The sequence below is a fragment of the Trichosurus vulpecula genome, chromosome 2, assembly GCF_011100635.1.
Source record: "Trichosurus vulpecula isolate mTriVul1 chromosome 2, mTriVul1.pri, whole genome shotgun sequence".
Lineage (NCBI taxonomy): Eukaryota > Metazoa > Chordata > Mammalia > Diprotodontia > Phalangeridae > Trichosurus > Trichosurus vulpecula.
Window position 1 is genome coordinate 271,396,704 of NC_050574.1, and position 18,583 is coordinate 271,415,286.

Sequence of the window (18,583 nt, forward strand, 5' to 3'; positions counted from 1 at the left end):
AGGGCAGGGGCTTTCTGCCCCTTTTTGTATCCCCAGCAGTGTCTGCCCCATAGCAGGTGCTTAATGTTTATTGGATTGGATTATCCCAGAACACATGTGAAAATGAACAGGAATGCCGTGTTCCTTCTTAGTGTTACATTTTGGTTATGGCACCGATATGCTGGTGAAGGGCCTTGAGACCATGCCAGGAGTAGGAATTGTTTCTGTTTTTGTATTTGTACCCTCAGCACCTAGCACCATCCCTGGCATACAGACACAAATGTTTGTTGATTCGAAGGAAGGAACAGGGGATGTTTATCTTTGCTAGAACGTAGGCAGACATGCAATCTTCAGGTGTCTGAAACATTGCAGTATGGAACTGCTTGGTCAAGCCCAGAAAATAGGAACGAATGGAACAACACCACAAAGTGTTTTGCAAATCTTCAAGTGCTGTACAAATGCTAGTTATTAATAAATAGGAACAATGAGTGGGAATCACACATTTTGACAGAATATAAGGAAAAACTCCCTAAAAGATGCATGCAGCCTGGAGAGGTGGAGTTCCTCTTCCTCAGAGGCCAAGAAAAATCTAGATAACCACTTAATTTTGTAGTGAAGAATTAGTAATCCTTTATTAAGTGCTTATTATGTGTTAGGCACCAAGAATATAAGTACTACAGATGAACCAAAAAACTTATGAAGGAAAATTACCCGTTTTTACAAAGGAAGGAAAAAAATGATGCTCAAAGTCTCTGGCAATAGGTTTCCTGACTAGTCCAAAGATCACATTATACTACTTCAAGGGTAGATAACTTGTCCAAGGTGAGTGGGAGGGAGGGAAGAAAGAAGGATGGGGGTAGACAATTTATTAATGGACTACCATGTGCCAGGCACTTTGCTAAGTGCTTTAAAAACATCTCTCATTTGATGTTCACAAACCCAAGAGGTAGGTGCTATTATCCTCATTTTATCGTTGATGAAGCAGGCAGAGGTGGTGACTTGCCCAGTCACAGCTAGGTCCGTAAACAGTGGAGGGAGCCTACCTAAAACTCCAGTCTGACTTTCAGGCTAGTTACTATTACAATGCACCCCATCCTCAAAACCAGCACATGCTGATAACCTATATGCAACTCATTCACAGCTGTTAATACTGATAGGATGAGATAAGAGCAGCTTGATTTTCATAAGATAGCACAAACTTAAACTGACCCTTTCAAAGATGAATTATAGAGTTTTTAAAGAATCATTTATTCCCTATGCTCCCCCCTCCCATTTCAGTGTGCAGCTAACACATCTCCTAGCCCCCTTGCCACAGCCTCAGCCCCAGAGGATCTCCATGGGAATGATGCCTAAAATATTTACCAAGGGACAGAGCAAGTTGTCTTGGGTGCTAGTTTCTGCACACCCCTGGACCTCAAGCTACGGATGTCTCACATTTCACCTTGTTTGAGAAGCCAAGAGACCATTAAGCACAGGAATGAGGTAGAGTAGCACCATACCCGTTGAGTATTTCTGGGGGAAAATGTGGCTGCAAGAGGTGGGACGAGTGCACTGGGCAAGCACATCAGGAAGGGCCAGAAAGGCCCCAAATAAGTCATCTTCCCTCCAAAGGTGTCCTGTCTTTTTATTTACAAACTAGATGCTTGGACTCAAGCAGAAACTGGTGTTCTGGGCTAAGAGGAAAGCAGCTATGGTCCATGTATGCAGAGGGCTTATTTGGGTGGCTTCCCTTGCTCCGATGAAATTCCCCATCCTCTGAGGGCAGCAATCAGCACTGGCAAGGGGCAGGCTAAGTAAGGGCAAAGGAGACAGTGAGAAAGCAAATCTCCACTCCTAAGTGTTAAGTCAGAGATGAAGCAGGGGGAGAGGGGCAGTTGCTCTTCCAACTGTTCATTGGGACCTCCCATTGGGGAAGCATCTTTGTTCATAAAATTAGTCCCTGAAGCCCCTTGTTATTTGTTTCCTCCTACATCCGTGCTTGATCGGCCTTCCAATGTCACTCCTCTGATCAAAGTGTCCTTAGGTACCCCGCCTGGAGTGCATGAGCAGGTCTCGCTGCAGACCAGCCTCCAGGCTGGTGCCCACTCTGCCCACAGGTGGATCAGTCAGCAGGGTCAACTTGTTGAAGACACCACGTCCAAAGTAGTCAGCGATAACAGAGAAGCTGTCATTGGAGTACTTGAGCTGGCAGGCAGGAAAGAGAGTATAGTTAGAACAGGACAGGGAAAGCTTATTCGTGCACTCACTCACTCCACTGCTACCCTCTGTTCAAAGGCCACAGGCCCCAAGAGGAGATGCAATGCCCACCAGTGCTCCCTACAGGATTCCTGTTGGTCTTGGAGTCTTACCCAACTCCTCTTTGCCATTCCTACCTGATGCTGAAATTGATCGTGCAAATCCCGCTTTTGCTCCTGGGCCCGGATCATGTCCATAACCTTGCGGTTCTCGGGGAGGCAGGTGGGGCAGTCAGCATCACTTTCTGAGTAGCTCTCAAAACAGTGCTGGTGGAATGAATGGCCACACAAAAAGTGGACAGAGGGCAGCTCCAGGGCACTGGTGCAGATACTGCACTTTGTCTTCTGGAAAATCTTTGGGCTATAACAGAAGAGGGATGAGATGTGAAAGTAACAGCACAGAGGGCAAAAAACCAGGTATCAGAAAGACAGGAGAACTGAACTTCAGAAGTCCTGGGCTAAAGCTCTGACCCTGAAAATCTTTACCCTTAACTATGGCAAGTCAAAGAATGACAGAACTTAGTACTAGGAAGAACCTTAGAAATCACCTAACCCAATCACCTAATTTGAGAAATGAAGAAATTAACATTCAGAGCCAAAGCAATTTGTACATAGGCATAGCCACATAGGAGCTGGGATTTAAACTAAGATTATTTTGCTCTAAATCTAGTGCTCTTTATACCACTCAGTACTGCCTCCCCAACCCCCAAGAGGGAAAAAAAATTTCTATAGTACAGGATGGAGCAAACATGGCCAGAAAAATCAGAGGGTGTAACTGGACTAAGAGCTAAATAAGAGTCATCAGTGTGACAAGACTGATAAAAAAGCTTATGCAAATGAGGTTGCATTAATTCAAATATAGTGTCTAAAACAAAGGAGGAAATAGTATCTGTTTCTTTGATGGTACCACATTCCCTGAGTAACCCAGGCCTGAAACCCAAGTCATCTATGACTCTTCCTCCAGCCCACCACCTACCTTGCTGTCACACCTCCAAAGCATCTCTGGAATCCTTCTCCTCCCATAGCCCCGCCTACTCTGGCCCTCAGTGCTCTCCAGATGACTATAGCTGCCACCTCCAGGCCAACCTTTCACCATTGCCACTCCATGTGGGCTTCAAAGCCCTTCCCCAGCATCTCCCTTCCCAGAGATAGTTCATGGGCCTCCCCTCCTGTGCACTGTGTTCATCTGAATCCAACAAACATTAAGTGTACATAGCACTGTTCTACCGAAGCACATTACTTGCTATTCCCCAACCTCATCCTGCTCTGTCCCTATGCATTTCACATGCTACTGACCATGCCTGCCTGGGAGTCACCCTTAGCCCCCATCTCCAGCTCCTGACATCCTTCCCCTGGCCTCACTTAAGGCCCAGCTCAGACCGATTCATGGCTGTCATCCAGTTAGAAGTGAGTCCTCCCATTTCCGGTCTCATATTAATGTACCTCTCTCCCTCTGGAGAGGCAATGTGGCAGGGGTCAGAGAGACACCCCTGAAGTCAGGAAGCCCTACGGCTTTCAGTCCAGTCTCTGACATACACTGACTGGGTGACTCTGGGCAATACACATCTTTCTCAAACTAAGCTGCTGGAGCAGCTGCTGATCAGCATCAGGAGAGTTATTTTTTTCCTTACCATGGTTTCCCTACACCAATGAAATTATAGATCTAGGGAGGAAAAAGAATATTTGCATTATTACTGTGTCTCACCCCATTAATTGAATGTTGAGCTCCTTGATGACTAAGACTACTGTCTTTCATTTTTCTAAGCTCAGGACCCCACAGAGCAGGGCTCTGAGCTTCTGCTGAATGAATAAGTGGTCCTGGGATGCCCCGACTGGTCCGATCACACTGGAATGCTATCTCTGTTCCATTCTATATAGCATGGACAAACTAGTGACTGACTGGAATAATGAGAAGGTTCCATGAGGATGTGTTGAATGATACTGGAATAAAGTTTAGCCCCAGAAAAGAAGTGAGAAGACTCATCTCCCCCTCTTCTTTGCAAAGGTAGGGAGGGAACTATGGGTATGGAATACTGCATACATTCTCAGAGCCCTCCCCCTCAGGGAGTCCCATCTTCCCATCAGGACACAGATCAAGCACTATTTCCTGCAGGAAGTCTTTCCTGGTTCTTCACCCCCCCACAACTAGTGCTTTCCTCCCACCCATAATACCCCACAATTAACTACTCTGTGTGGATGTGTGTACACAAGCATGCATCGTTAACTTTATATCGATGTCAGATATGTTTTTCTTTGTACTTGTCTCCTCCATTAGAATGTAAACTCTTTGTAGGTAAGAACTGTTCCATTCTTTGTACTGGTAACCCCAGCACCTAGCATGGTGCCTGGAATGTGGAAGATGCTTAAGAAATACTTGAAGTATGCTGGTGGTTTTTGTTCTTTTTCCACTTTCAAACCTTTGTTAAAGAGGGCTGGCTTAATGGAGAGGAGGGATCTGTTTGGAAATGGTGATGGTGATGATGAAAAAAAAAAAGACAGCAATATGAATGAGATTTTTAAAAATTACCCGGGGAAAGGTGATGGGCGACATGACAGCTATTTTCAAACATGTCAAAGTTTAAGTGCAAACAGGGAATAGACTTATTCTGCCTCTCTCTAGAGGCTAGAACCCCAATGGATGGAAGCTACAGGAAGACTGACTTCTGCGTGAACATAAAGGAAGAACTGCCTAAGAGAGCTATTCAACAGTGGCATGGACTGTCCCATCAGAGTCAGCTTACCATCACTGGAGATGTTCAAGCAACTCCTACAGGAATCTGGTCTGGAATGTGGAAAAGGATTCCTGCTTGTAAAATTCAGACTCAATGACCTAATGAGTCACTTCCAATTCTAAGAAAATATGATTCTCAAAAACTGGAAGTGGTAAAGAAAAAGAAAAGTCCCAGGGCTCATCAAAGCTTTGTATGTTCATGTTAGGCACCTGCATGCAGCCCATGCACATTTTCTCCTTAACTTTTTCACAATTACTACCCAGATTTTCTTTGGTGACAGCTGTCATTACGCCTTCTCTGTACTTCGTAGTAAAATCCTTTGTCTGCTATAGTCAACTGTCAGCACTACACATGATCTTTATAACAAACCTTTTATTCCAGGCTTAAAATTCCTTTCTCACACCAAAGCTGGTAATGTTAAAAATAAAGTTTATGAAAACAAAATATAAATTAGTTATATTACATCCCAAGCTAAATAAAAATGATTATTATATAACTGACTACTTTCAATTTCTCATACTATGAGAGCTCTCTATTGAAGCAGATAGTTAAGAATGAACTTTATTCAACTATGATCAATATCTGACCCAAGAAAGAGGCTCAAAAAACGACCACAAATCAAGCTATTGCATACAGACCCATACCAGATTCCTTCCCAAGCCTAACCCCCAAATACCTGGTCTTCAGCTCCTGGATCTCTTGGCGTATTCGGGTGGTTTCTTCCCGGTACCTTCGCACCCGAAGCTCATCTTTCTCAATTTGTTGGCTCTGCTTTTGCAGCTTCTGTACCAGATAATCCTTGATGACAGACAACGTGGCAGTTGAGTTGTGAGCCAAGGTCTGTACCACTAAAATGAGGGGAGAGAGGAAACGATCTATGAGTGGGCAGAACCTCATTCAATGAGACCCAGCTCACAACATCCCAGGCCAATCACCCACCTAAGAGGGGTGGCATGAGGTTCTTGCTCTCGATGTGTTTAAGCACAGCAGCAACATATTCCTTGCAGTCTTCTTCCTTTCGGGCAAAGTAACTGAGCGCTTGCTCCCATAGAGAGGGCTCCTGCTCCCCATGCCGTTCACAAACAGCGATTACCTGTCGGTACTGCTCATGCTGCATATGGTAATGCATGATCTGCTGGAATCTGGGGCCAGGGAAGGGAGTAAGGTCAGTGACCAGTCCTGAGAAGTCATCTGGACTCTTCCTCTTACCCCAACTTCCCTAACCTTCCCAAACCTTACAGCTTTCCTTGCTCATAGAGGTATAGGACCCCATCTTGAAAATCATGCATCTGGCAAAGAACCAAGGCCTTATCGAAGACATTGGCAAAGTGGCCACTCTTCAAGAGAGAGAGTGCCTCAGCATGGAGCTTCTCCTTGACCTAGGGGAGTATGAAGGGAGAGCCAATGTGAGTAATAAATCAACTATTCCACACTCCCTCGATCCCCTTCACCAAATGGAATTCAGCCCCACTACTGCCCCTTAGTGGCTCTAAAAACACATAGAGCCACTCACAAGCAGACAACCCAACCAAAAGATCTGAAACCCACCAGTACATTTTCATTTTCTTATGGCTACAGTATACCTCCACAGACACTACCTGTGGGTCCTTCTCATGAGCCCAATTTTGTAGTCTCAGCTCTAGCAGAGTATCATAGACACCCTGGGATGAGTCTGCCTGCACCTCAGTCATATGCTCTAGGAAGGCCTTCAATTCCCTTGGGTTGTTGGCAAAAATAGGAATGAATTCCTCAGAATTGGCCTGGAGAGCACAAAATGAGAAAGGAAGAACTGGTTGGCTAGGCATGCTTGGCTTTCTTAGCATGTGGTAACTACCATCCTCAATGTCTTCCTCACCCTGCACCCAGGTCCATCGCTCTCAGCAGCAGCCTCTGCGCAGGGCCGATAGTCAGTACACAGGACCTTCAGCAGTTGGGTGGTTTGTTCTGGCACATGATGCATGAGGATCTTGCCGTACCGCTTCATGTTGCTTTCTGCCTGCTCAAAGGGCAGCTTTCCAATATACTGTAATGCCTCCTGATAGTTCTAAGAGAAAGGAGGGGTGAAATTATACCCCAGCTCAGGCCCACTGCTCACTCCTCCTCTGGGGTAGCATCCTGAGAAGGCAACTGTCTCCTGCGTCTAAGACCCTGCCCACCTTGATGTCCTCTAGCTGGACCTTCAGGTACCACTCATGGTGAGCGTGGTTCTCAGCCAAGTACAGGGCATGGGAATAGTAGCCGGCCTGCCGAAGGACCTTGATGGCCGTTTCTACATCAAAGTGTACTTCACTTTCACTCTTTGTCTACCAGGGAAAGAGGAACCAAAGTCAATATTAACAAATAACCAGCAGAAACATGCACCAAAAATGAAGCCCAGAGATAAAATATTCCAGACGCAGAAAAAGACCTTTTCATTCATTTCTTCTTGGAGAAACCTATGTGTGAAACAGTTCCAATTTCCTCATTTCCCAGATTTAAGACATGGTGGCTGAGGAAAAAAGAAACACCAGGAAAGACGCCCTGTTTTTCTACTGTCTCTCACTTCCCAGGATGATGAGTATTCCCATTCTCCTGTGCTCCATTAAACAAGGATAACAATACCAACCCTACGAGATTATTGTGAGAACCAAATGAGGTGATATACATAAAGTACTTTGCAAGTCTTAATACACAGTATGGAGAATGACAATTCTCGGGTTTAAGTATGGAGAGTTGGACCCTTAGAGACCCCCACCCCCCCAGCACCTTGATGAATTCCTCTAGCTTGGAGCTGTCCTTGAGCTTTGTGTAGCAGTTGAGCAGCAGGGTGGTGTGGTCAGCATTGGCCAGTGATTGCCGGTGCAGGGTTTGTAGATAGGCAGTCAAGTTGTGGATGCGCTGGGCATCCAAGAATTTTCGGATCACATAGGATGGCTCCAACTTCCCAATGGTTCTGAGAAAATGTGTATGTGTATGTTAAAAAGGGATACCAATATTTAGTGCAAAGAAAGGAAGAAGGGTCAAACCATAATTACAAACAAAACTAGAGCTCTTCTGAAATAAAGGATGCTCATTTGTACTTAATTTCATGCTAGTTAACAAAACATTAAAATGCAGATGTTTCCTCCCCAATCCCACACCTTTTTTCTTATTTGAAAACATCATAGTTTCTGCAATCTCTGATGTGTTTCTAGGTATGGCTAACCTAACCTAAAAAACTTGCCTCTGTAAGTTCATATCCATACTGACCGGATATACTGCTGGACAGCGCCATCATGGTTTCCCTTGCTGTAGAGGTGGTCCCCATACTGCATAAAGATCTGTGCCAAACCATCACTATCCAGGTGTTGGCTTTTGGCCAAGTTGATTGCCATCTCAAACAGATTCTTTTTGAACAACATCTGGTAGGGGGAAATGTGGAAAAAAGGGAGAAGTGGCACTGGGGAAAAGGTTTCCCCCAAATTGCCTCTCAACAGCATAAACCCCACAAGCTGAAAGTCTCAGAGTACTGAATCTACTCAAGTTCTAAAATAGAGAAGACCCATTAAGATAACTCCTAAATCAACCCGAGAACAATCTGCATATCTAGGATGACAACAGGCAGAGGCTGGCTCTCCCAAGGATGCCTCGAGATGCTTCCTTTCAGTACCCCAACCCAGACCATTCACCTTGTAATTCTATCCTAGGAAAGCTAAGTAAAGTTGCAGAAACTCATAAGCCCCCGACCTAGAAGAGGAGAGACATCCCAGCGCAGAGGATGAGGGGCAACCCAATCCTGGAGTTACTGCAGCTAATTCCTTAGTGCCTGCTCCAGGGAACCTGATGATCTTGCCTCCAGTTTAGTCTGGGTGTCCTTTTCCTGAAGCACATGGACTCGCCCATCCCGAGTCAACACATACAGAGAGCCCCACTCGGCCAGCACGTCTACCACATCCTCAAAGACGGAGCTGTAGGCAATGAACTTGTTGCACAGATCATAGATGTTGAGGATCTGCTTGTCGGAGCTCTGTGAGTCCCTGCTGGTGAACTCTGACCTGTAAAAGGAGGAACAAGGGTCAGGCTTGATCCAGCCCCACTTCATCTCCTCTCCTCTACCCCTATTTCTCCGTTAGTATACTCCCTCAACATTATCCTTCCATGCACAACAATCCACCTTTTATAATCTCTAAGAGATTTATCTCTAGATAATCTCTAATCTCTAAGAGATTTATCACAAAACACTAAATGAACCTATAAATAAATGTGCCTCCCACTGAGCTGGGTAACATACAGAGAAAACTAGTATCTGATCCTCCAAACAAAGACAAAGCTCTGACAGACACTGATGGGACAGAAAACTAGTTCATTCACTGAACAAGTATGTGCTGGGAAAGGAAAAAAAGCAGACCTGCAAAAACACCACAGAGACCAACTACAACCCTGTAAACGAAGACACAACATAGCCACCACACTCAGGTTAAACACAACCACTGACTAGTACTAGTGTGTTCAAATTAACACAGCCTCTCTTTCCTTTAGTATAAGGTAAGTTAACAAGAGCATGCAGTAGCACCTACAATCTCCAGTCTTAAATGCTTGGGTTCATTTTGAAAAAGATTTCAAGAAAGAAACTTTGTGTTTTGAGTGCTTATTAGCTGTGTTAAAAATCTATTAAAAAAAACCACAACCAAATATTTACTGCATACAAAGTACTAACTGAAAACATTATACCAATAACAGGAAAGCAAATTTTTGACATAGAGACTTAAAAGTCACTTAGACTTTTCTTCCAAACTACTAGTCCTAAGATTTACCAGCATTGATCCTAACATCTCCCTTGCCTGAACTACATTTATTTAGGTTCCCTGTTGGGTTTGATACACAAGGAATGATAAGCAAACACCATGAGCTAAAAAGTTCTAAACAGAATAATCTCACTCCTAAATGTTAACCAGGGAAAATGAAGCAAAGTAAAGCTGGCAAAAATTCAATCATTAAGACTTAAAGTCCACTTCACCCTGGGAATTTGTAGTTTTCTTTTCTTACACCCCCTCTCCAAACTTCTCGATCCCCAGCTCCTCCCTACCCCCAAGCCTCCTTACTTGGGTGAAATCTTGCGGTCCCGGGAAACAATAACAAGATAGCCACGGAACCAGTGGGCAATGAGCTTATGGCCCTCGAAGGCAAAGCAAGGGCCACGCTCATCAGGCTGATATAAGTAAACACACTCATCCCCAGCAACAATAAACTGCAGGTCCTGGGAAGGGTCACTTAGGGCTGAGCAGCGCAGGCCACAGCCATGGGTGTCTAACTCTATCCGAGGGTAGTCCTTTCCAGACAGACTGTAGGACTGCAGAAAAAGAGGAAATACACATAGTCACATAAGGATCTTCTTCCTTAATCTACCCTCATTTATCACAGGCGAAGACATTTTCCTCCTTTATCTACTGCCCCTCTAACTACTTAATAACCATTATAATGATGACATCCTAAGAAAATTCCTAAGGGGTTGTGTAATCAAAGAGATCACTTCTCCTTTTACAGATGGGAGCAACTAAAGACTAGAGAGGTTACATGACTTGTCTATGGCAACTTGTCAAATCAGTGCCAGTGAAGACTAGAATCCTCCCCAGTCTTCTCAACCTAGAGTTCTTTCCTTCCTCAACATATTAAGAAAGAGAGAAACAGAACAGAGGCAACGGATGAGGGCTAAAGATGGAAATGCCAAGTATCTAGAACCTCTCCAATTAGCTCTCATTCCTTTGGGACATTTGTTAATCACAATAACCTCATAATTGAGTAGAAGACAAGAAAAGGGAGGGAGAACAAAAGCAACACAGAAAGGTAAGAGTTATTCCCCCTGATTGTTCACCAAGAAAATGATCCAGACCCATACCTGCACATTCTCTGTGGTCACCACGAACAAGTGGGTAGTCTTGCCTGCCTGGCGGAAGGCCAACCCAGTGACAGGATAGCTGCCTTTGTGCAAAATCTGGGTCTTGCTGTGCCGGTCCCTGGTAATATCACCCTTATTAAGGGTAACACTACCATCTGTAAAGCCTGTAGAAGGTAATCAGAAAGAGAGTAGTTAGGTGGCTTTAAAGAAGCCAGAGAAAGGAATGGGGAACACATACACATGTTCATTCCAAAATACTCTCCTTTATCTCAATTTCCTGTAACATGGACAGCTGGATGGTTTATACACTTTTTAAAGTCAACTCGACAATCATTTATTAAGGACCTACTACGTGCCAGGCACTGTGCTAAATGCTGGGGATACAAAGAAAGGGAAAAAAACCTAGCTGTTCTCAAGGAGCTCAGTCTAATGAGGGAAATGACATACAAAGAAGACAGATACAGGATAGAGCAGAGGTAATCCCAGCGGGAAGGCACTGAGATTAAGTCAGAAAAGGCTTCTTCCAAAAGGTGAAAGAATTAAATCCTTGGCCATATGACAGACCCCATAATAATAATTAATGTTACTGAAATTAATAAAGTGTTTACTAAGTAGCAGAGGGGGGATTTGAAGCCACTTATCTGATTATCCTCCAGTGCTCTCACCATACCACCTTCACAAATACCAATCAGTTCAAAACCATGTGTACAAACAGGGGGCTTAATAAATGACAAGAGAAGCAATGGCTGCCCCACATACAGCGCTCTGAGGAGTCTGGTTCTCACTACAAGGACCTATGCTTCTGCCCTCTTCCATTCTAGTTTGCTCACCAATAGCCATAAAGTTGAGATTCTCATGAACCGTCAAACAGGACACCACAGTTGGCTCTGACCCCGGGATGGCGGGGAAGATGCGGGTGCAGAGGGGATTCCCACCATCTCTTTTCTCCAGATTCCAGACCTTCACCTACGGGCAGAGCTCGGGCACATTAAACCCGGTCCCCCCTTCAATCGACCCCCGCTTTGAGACACTCCCTCCCTTCTTTTCTAATCACTACCGGCCCTTACCAGGGGATTGATGCCCTCTTCGTCCTCTCCCACGGAGGCCAGGATGTTGTGCTGTTTCAGCTGATATAAATGGGTGACCCGGAGCTTGTATGCCTGGAAGCCCGTGAGTTGCAGGGAGCGGGGCAGAAACCAGATCTGTCCTTCCATGTGTTCAGGGTAGTCAAGGAACCCACGACCCGTATCTACCTTTGATCTCCCCTAAGTCCCCCATTTTACAACCAGAAAAAAACCCAGAAACGATGAAGACGGACCCAGCACAGACAACCTCTGGGCCCCATTCGGGTCCCGGCCCGCTGGGGAAGTATGAGAATGGGGGAACCCCTCCTCTCAGATCCCAAAGGGTGGGCAAGGCCCCTTCTCGGTTCAGGGGTCTCCCAAAACGGGACGGGGGATGTCGGGTTTGGAAAAACTTGCTCCACTCAGTTCTGGCCTCAGGAGGTCGGGGCGCGGCCCCGGGCGCTACGACCCCCTTTCAGGAAGGGGGCCGCCCCGAGTCATGGAAGGATATCCCCAAAGACCAAGCTCCCCCGGCCCGAATCGCAGACGGTGATGCCCGGAGGGAGGCTGAGAGGCCTGGGTGGCCCAGATCCAGGCCCGGCACCATCGCTCACCGCCGGCTCCTTTACCAGTTCCTTGTCAAAAAACACGAAGCGGCGCCACTGCAGGTAAGCCGCCATCTTGTCCCCAAGCCTCCACCTTCCGTGGGGCAATCACGTGAGCCCTGCCGGAGGGTCACATGACGGTGGATTCGGTGTGCCCACGTGAGGTAGGTTGTGTATGCCGGCAACTTCCGGGTCTCAGACGTGATCACGTGGATTCCTCGGCCTGCCGCGGATTGGCTGAAAAGGCGCGGGGCTGGTGCTCATTCTCACCTTGCGTTGTTATACCAACGACCCCATTTCGGGCTGTGATCGTGAAGCTTAGGGGGCGGGGAGGGGGAAAATGGACATTGAGACGTTTAGCGCCGGTTGCGAGCTCCTGTCTTGGCACTCGCCATTCATTCGGGCGACGAGTGTTTGATTAAGCGCTTGAAGTATATGTATTGACACTTTGCAAAAGTGTAAACACTTTTGCTAATAAACATTTGAAAAAATGCTCAACGTCAGGTGAAGTTAATACCCGTCAAATTGTCAAAAATACATGAAATAAAATTATTTCACTTAAAAATAATTAAATGCAATACAATTATTGAATTTTAAAATACTAAATGCTAAAAATTACTAATTGCTAAAAATACTAATACTAAAATTTCATCAAACTAGCAAAAATAATTACGTGCAGCAAGATTCATGAATTAAATGCACACTCATTCAATTGATGAAATTGCAAGCTTGTAAAGGTGGACAGGGCAGCTAGGTGGCGCAGTGGGCAGAGCGCCAGCTGGAATCAGGAGGACCTGAGTTCAAATATGGCCTCTGATACTTAACTAGCTGTATGACCCTAGGCAAGTCATTTAACCCTGTTTGCCTCAGTTTCCTCAACTGTAAAATGAGCTGGAGAAGGAAATGGCAAAATCATTCCAGTATCTTTGCCAAGAAAACCCCAAATGGGTTCAGGAAGAGTTGGATGTGACTGAAATGACTGTGGCCAACAATCTGACAAGAAGCAATAAAAGTTACAAAAATAATCATACCCTTTGACCCAAAAATTCTATGGCTGGAAATATAAGTAGAAAAACGTTATTATTAAAAGAAGAAGAATCATTGGTCCAAGCATTTTCATAGCAGTAGTATATGTATGGGGAGGGGGAGAGGGCAGAGAGTTGGTACAACCCTGACCCATTTGTTTCCCAGTGCAGTTGATGAAATCACAGGAGAAGCCAGGTAGCTGAGGTGAGGGGCTATTGGTGTTTTTAAATAAAGTCACTCCACCTGCTTATCCATTTATAAAATGTGAAGGAGTTCATCTTCCAGCCTGCCACTGGCTGGAGAAGACTGGCCAAGTCTCTAGGAACCTTTGAAAGATAGCTTGCCAGCTCTGCGAATAGTTGGTGAAGGGAACACCTTCAAGGAGTCCTCTGGCAGTCCAGAGAAGCTGGCTACGGGGGAAGAAGGGAGGTCTCAAAAATGGATTGGTTTTTGCCTTGTTGTATCTCTGGGTGGGTGGCAGGGGAGCTGGAGTACTATTTCTTGTCCTTCAGCCGTGAAATATTGCACGTCTTGAGGTTGGGGTAGGTAAGAGACGCTCACCACTAGTGTATGCTGAAGTTTGTGCTTCTTCTTACCTCTAATGTGTGTATTTGAGGGAGAATGTGCCCTAGCATTAAGGGGAGAAATGTTTTGTTGACACTCTTCTTCTTATGCTGTCTTAATAAATGCTTTAGCTTTGAGCTAATTTTGTCTACTGTTAAAGAAGTGTGAACCCCACAGTAACTTCCCGCTGAGGGATCCAACTTGGGAATGAAATTTGAGGGGTATACATACCATATCTAATTGAAAAAAATGGAATAGCCATGCAAGTAAGACTAACAAGTATGAGAAATACAAAGAAATCTGGAAAGACCCTTATGAAATAATGCAAAGTCTTAGAGAGAAGAACTGAAAGAATAAAGCACACACTAATTGTAATCATGAGGAAAAATGAATGAGATGAGATGTACAAAAAATCTTGATGGAGAATTGGAAGGAAACACTGAAAATTGTTGAGATGTTTCATGCATTGTAATTAATTTAACTGTAAATAAACTAAGTTTAGTTTTCTGTATTGATATTCAGTGTTTTTTAATAATGTTTTTAAAAATGTGGTTAATAAATAAACACAGTGCACAGAGATCCCAGTGATCTGAATATAGCTACTGTCTCTCTCTCTCTTTTTTTTTTTAATTTCTGTGGAGATCCTAGGCCTCAGGAAATGATGGACAGAGAAAGAGACACAATGATTTCAGATGATCCCAGCACAGTAAAATGATTACTCTTTCCCCTGAATCAGAGAATCAGATCAATATGATCCCCTCCCCCACTGCTTTTTTTTTAATAAGAGCAGAAACTACTCATTAGAAAAACTTCTAGACTTGGCCTTCACTTACTGTTCCATCCTCTGACAACTTGACTGGAACTTCGTTTGAGATAAAAGAACCAGAAGCAGACAGATTGCCTTGGTGCTAAGTAATGAGGTGACTGGGGGACACTAGTATAACCTGACATCACTTCTGAGTGAAGAGTAAATACCCTGCCACAGGCCGGTGTCACCCAGAGCCAATGAGGGCTGGAGCTACTAGACTTCCTTTGGCTGCTGAGGTGTGGGAAATTTCCTGCTCCTCGTGTTTTTTTTTTCCAAACAATGAGCCTGATATGAGAGGAATGAAAATCTCTCCCCATTTTCCCTTTACACGTAAATATTCATGGATTAGAACTATTTCACAACTGCACAAAATATGGGGGACAGGGAATAGGTGTAGTGAAATGTGTGCAATTCTATACACTTAATTCCATGTAATTAAAACCATGTGATTAAAAATGTTTGTCATTCCCCAATTCAGAAATGGTCAAAGGATATGAACAGACAGTTTTCAGAGGAAGAAATTAAAGACATCTATAGGCATATGAAAAAATGCTCTAAATCACTACTGATTACAGAAATGCAAATCAAAACAAACTCTGAGATACCACATCTCTCCTGTCAGATTGTCTAAAATGACAAAACAGGAAAATGATAAATGCTGGAGAGGATGTGGGAAAATTGGAACACTGTTACATTGCTAGTGGAGTTGTGAACTGATCCAGCCATTCTGGAGAGCAATTTGGAACTATGACCAAAGAAAGCACTATCAAACTGTGCATACCCTTTGACCCAGCAATACCACTTCTAGGGCTGTATCCCAAAAAGATAATACAAGTGGGAAAGGGATCTGAATGTACAAAAATATTTATAGCAGCTCTTTTTGTGGTAGCAAAGAATTGGAAATCAAGGGGATGCCCATCAATTGGGGAATGGCTGAACAAGTTGTGTATATGAAGCTAATGGAATACTATTATGCTATAAGAAATGGGGAAGATACGGACTTTATAATAACCTGGAAAAACCTACACGATATAATGCTGAGTGAGACGAGCAGAACCAGGAGAACATTGTACACAACCACAGATATATGGATTCTGTGAGGACCAACCTTGATAGACTTCACTCGGCAATACAAGGCTCAAAAACAACTCCAAAGGACTCATGATGGAGAGAGCTGTCTACATGCAGAGAAAGAACTATGGAGTCTGAATGCAGATTGAGGCAAACTATTTGCTCTCCTTTTTTTCTCTTTTGTTTTTGTTTTTGTTTCTTCTTTCCCATGATTCATTCCATTGGTCATAGTTCTTCTTTACAACTTGACTATTGGGTAAATAAGTTTAATGAGAAGTTATATGTAGAAGATATATTGGATTCCATGCCTTCTTGGGGGAGAGGGGGGGAAAAGAAAATCTGGAACTCAAAAGCATGCAGAACTGAGTGTTATAAACTAAAAAATAAAAAACTTTAATTTAAAAAAAAGTTTGTATTTATGAAAGCAATGGGAAGTGATCTGACAGAATAGACGACCTATGGGGTGCATGGAGAATCGTAGATTTAGAGAGTAGATTTCACTTTTTAATTTTTTTTGGTAAATATTCCATTTTATTTCCTAGATCAGGGGTTCTTAATCTGTGATCTGTGAACTTGTTTATTTTTATAATATCTTGATGACTTTTGTAATATAATTGGGTTTTTTGTCATACTTTCGTAATATATTTGTAATTTGTACTTTTGTAATCCTTTGTAATAAATATCTTACTTTAGGTACTTAAAAACATTATTCTGAGAAGGGGACCACAGGCTTCACCAGACTTCGAAGGGATCCATGACTCAAGAAAGGGTTAAAAAACTTTTTTCTAGACTAAATTGGAACTTTGATAGCAAGGGGTTAACAAGGAGGCTACTTCTAAGTTAAATGAGCCATATCTGATGGTAAACAGTACAAGTTTTTTCAAGCTTGAGGGTCCCCTAGTGGCACAGTAAGGAGCTTCAGGGTATTAGAAAGTGACCGATTGATCTGTCTGGTATTTGCCAGAAAGAAGAGAGGCCTGAGCTGGCAACTCAAGTAGATAACCTGGTGGTCAATTTAGATATAGGGCAGCTTGGTGGCAAAGTGAATAGGGTGCTGGGCCCTGAGTCAGGAAGACTCATCTTACTGAGTTCAAATGTAGCCTCAGACATTTAACTAGCTTCATGACCCTGGGCAAGTTACTTAACCCCGTTTGCCTCAGTTTCCTCATCTGTAAAATTTCCAGAGAACAAAATGGCCAACCATTCTAGTATCTTTGCCAAAAAACCCCAAAATGAGGCCATGAAAAGTTGGACACGACTGAATAACAATTTAGATATTGCATTCATTGAATTAAACTCCCTTGCTGGATATTTAACACAGTGACATTCCATCTCCTGGTTGGAGGAAAGCAAGCATTGAACTACAAAAATAGTTCAATTTCATTATCACTGAGATTTTTAAAAATTATTTATTTAGCATTTTATTTTCCCCAATTACATGTTAAAACATTTTTAACATTCATTTTTAAAATGTCAAGTTCTAAATTCTCTCCCTTCTTCCTTCCCCACCCCCCCCAATGAGAAGGCAAGCAATTTGATATAGATTATACATGTGTAGTCATGCAAAACATATTTCCATATTAGTCATATTGTAAAAGAAAACATAGACCAAAAAAAAACCTCAAGAAAAATAAAGTTAAAAGTATTTTCAATCTGTATTCAGACACCATCTGTTCTTTCTCTGGGGATGGATAGCATTTTTCATCATAAGTTTTTCAGAGTTGTCTTCGATCATTGTATTGCTGAGAATAGCTAAGTCATTCACAGCTGATCATCTTACAATATTGCTGTTACTGTGTACGATGTTTTCCTGCTTCTATTCATTTCACTTTGCATCAGTTCATATAAGTCTTTCTAGGTTTTTCTGAGAGCATCCTGTTCATCATTTCTTTTTTTAAAAGAATAATTTTGATATATTTAGTATTTGATTTTTCCCCAATTACAAGCAGAAATAATTTTTAACATTCATTTTTAAAACTTTGAATTTCGAATTCTCTTCCTTCTTCTCTCCCCACCGTCCTCATTGAGAAGGTAAGCAATTTGACATATACTATATATGTGTAGTCTTGCAAAACACTTCCATAATAGTCATGTTGTGAAAGAAAACACAGACCAAAAATAACCTCAAGAAAAATAAAGAAATTAAAAGTATGCTTCAATCTGTATTCAGACACCATCTGTTCTTTCTCTGGGAATGGATAGCATTATTCATCTTAAGTCCTTCAGAGTTGTCTTGGATTGTTGTATTGCTGAGAATAGCTAAGTCATTCATAGCTGATCATCTTACAATATTGCTGTTACTTTGTACACAGTACATTTCACTTTGCATCAGCTCACGCAAGTCTTTCCAGGTTTTTCTGAGAGCATCCTGCTCATCATATCTTATAATACAATAGTATTCCTTCATAATCATATACCACAATTTGTTCAGTCATTCCCCGGTTGATGGGCATCCCCTCAATTTCTAATTCTTTGCCCCCAGAAAAGACCTGCTATAAATATTTTTGTACATGTAGGTCCTTTTCCTTTTTGTTTTTTATCTCTTTTGGGACACAAACCTAGCAGTAGCATTGCTAGGTCAAAGAGTATGCATGGTTTTGTAGCCCTTTGGACAGAGTTCCAAATTGCTTTATAGAATGGTTGAAT

At 43.1% G+C, this 18,583-nt stretch overlaps 1 protein-coding gene across 1 annotated transcript; it reads right to left on the reverse strand.

The window, feature by feature from the left end:
- Positions 1-580: 580 nt before the first annotated feature.
- On the reverse strand, positions 581-12,555 carry VPS11 (VPS11 core subunit of CORVET and HOPS complexes). The gene is made up of 16 exons (XM_036745238.1): positions 12,375-12,555; positions 11,867-12,015; positions 11,630-11,765; positions 10,800-10,963; positions 10,006-10,253; positions 8,757-8,958; positions 8,174-8,325; positions 7,691-7,877; positions 7,102-7,248; positions 6,801-6,989; positions 6,544-6,705; positions 6,185-6,324; positions 5,885-6,087; positions 5,622-5,793; positions 2,352-2,574; positions 581-2,163 (listed from the first exon to the last, which is right to left on the reverse strand). Exons 1-16 carry the CDS (start codon positions 12,541-12,543, stop codon positions 1,999-2,001), a joined length of 2,808 nt encoding a protein of 935 aa, XP_036601133.1. The 5' UTR covers positions 12,544-12,555; the 3' UTR covers positions 581-1,998.
- Between the last annotated feature and the right edge of the window lie 6,028 nt (positions 12,556-18,583).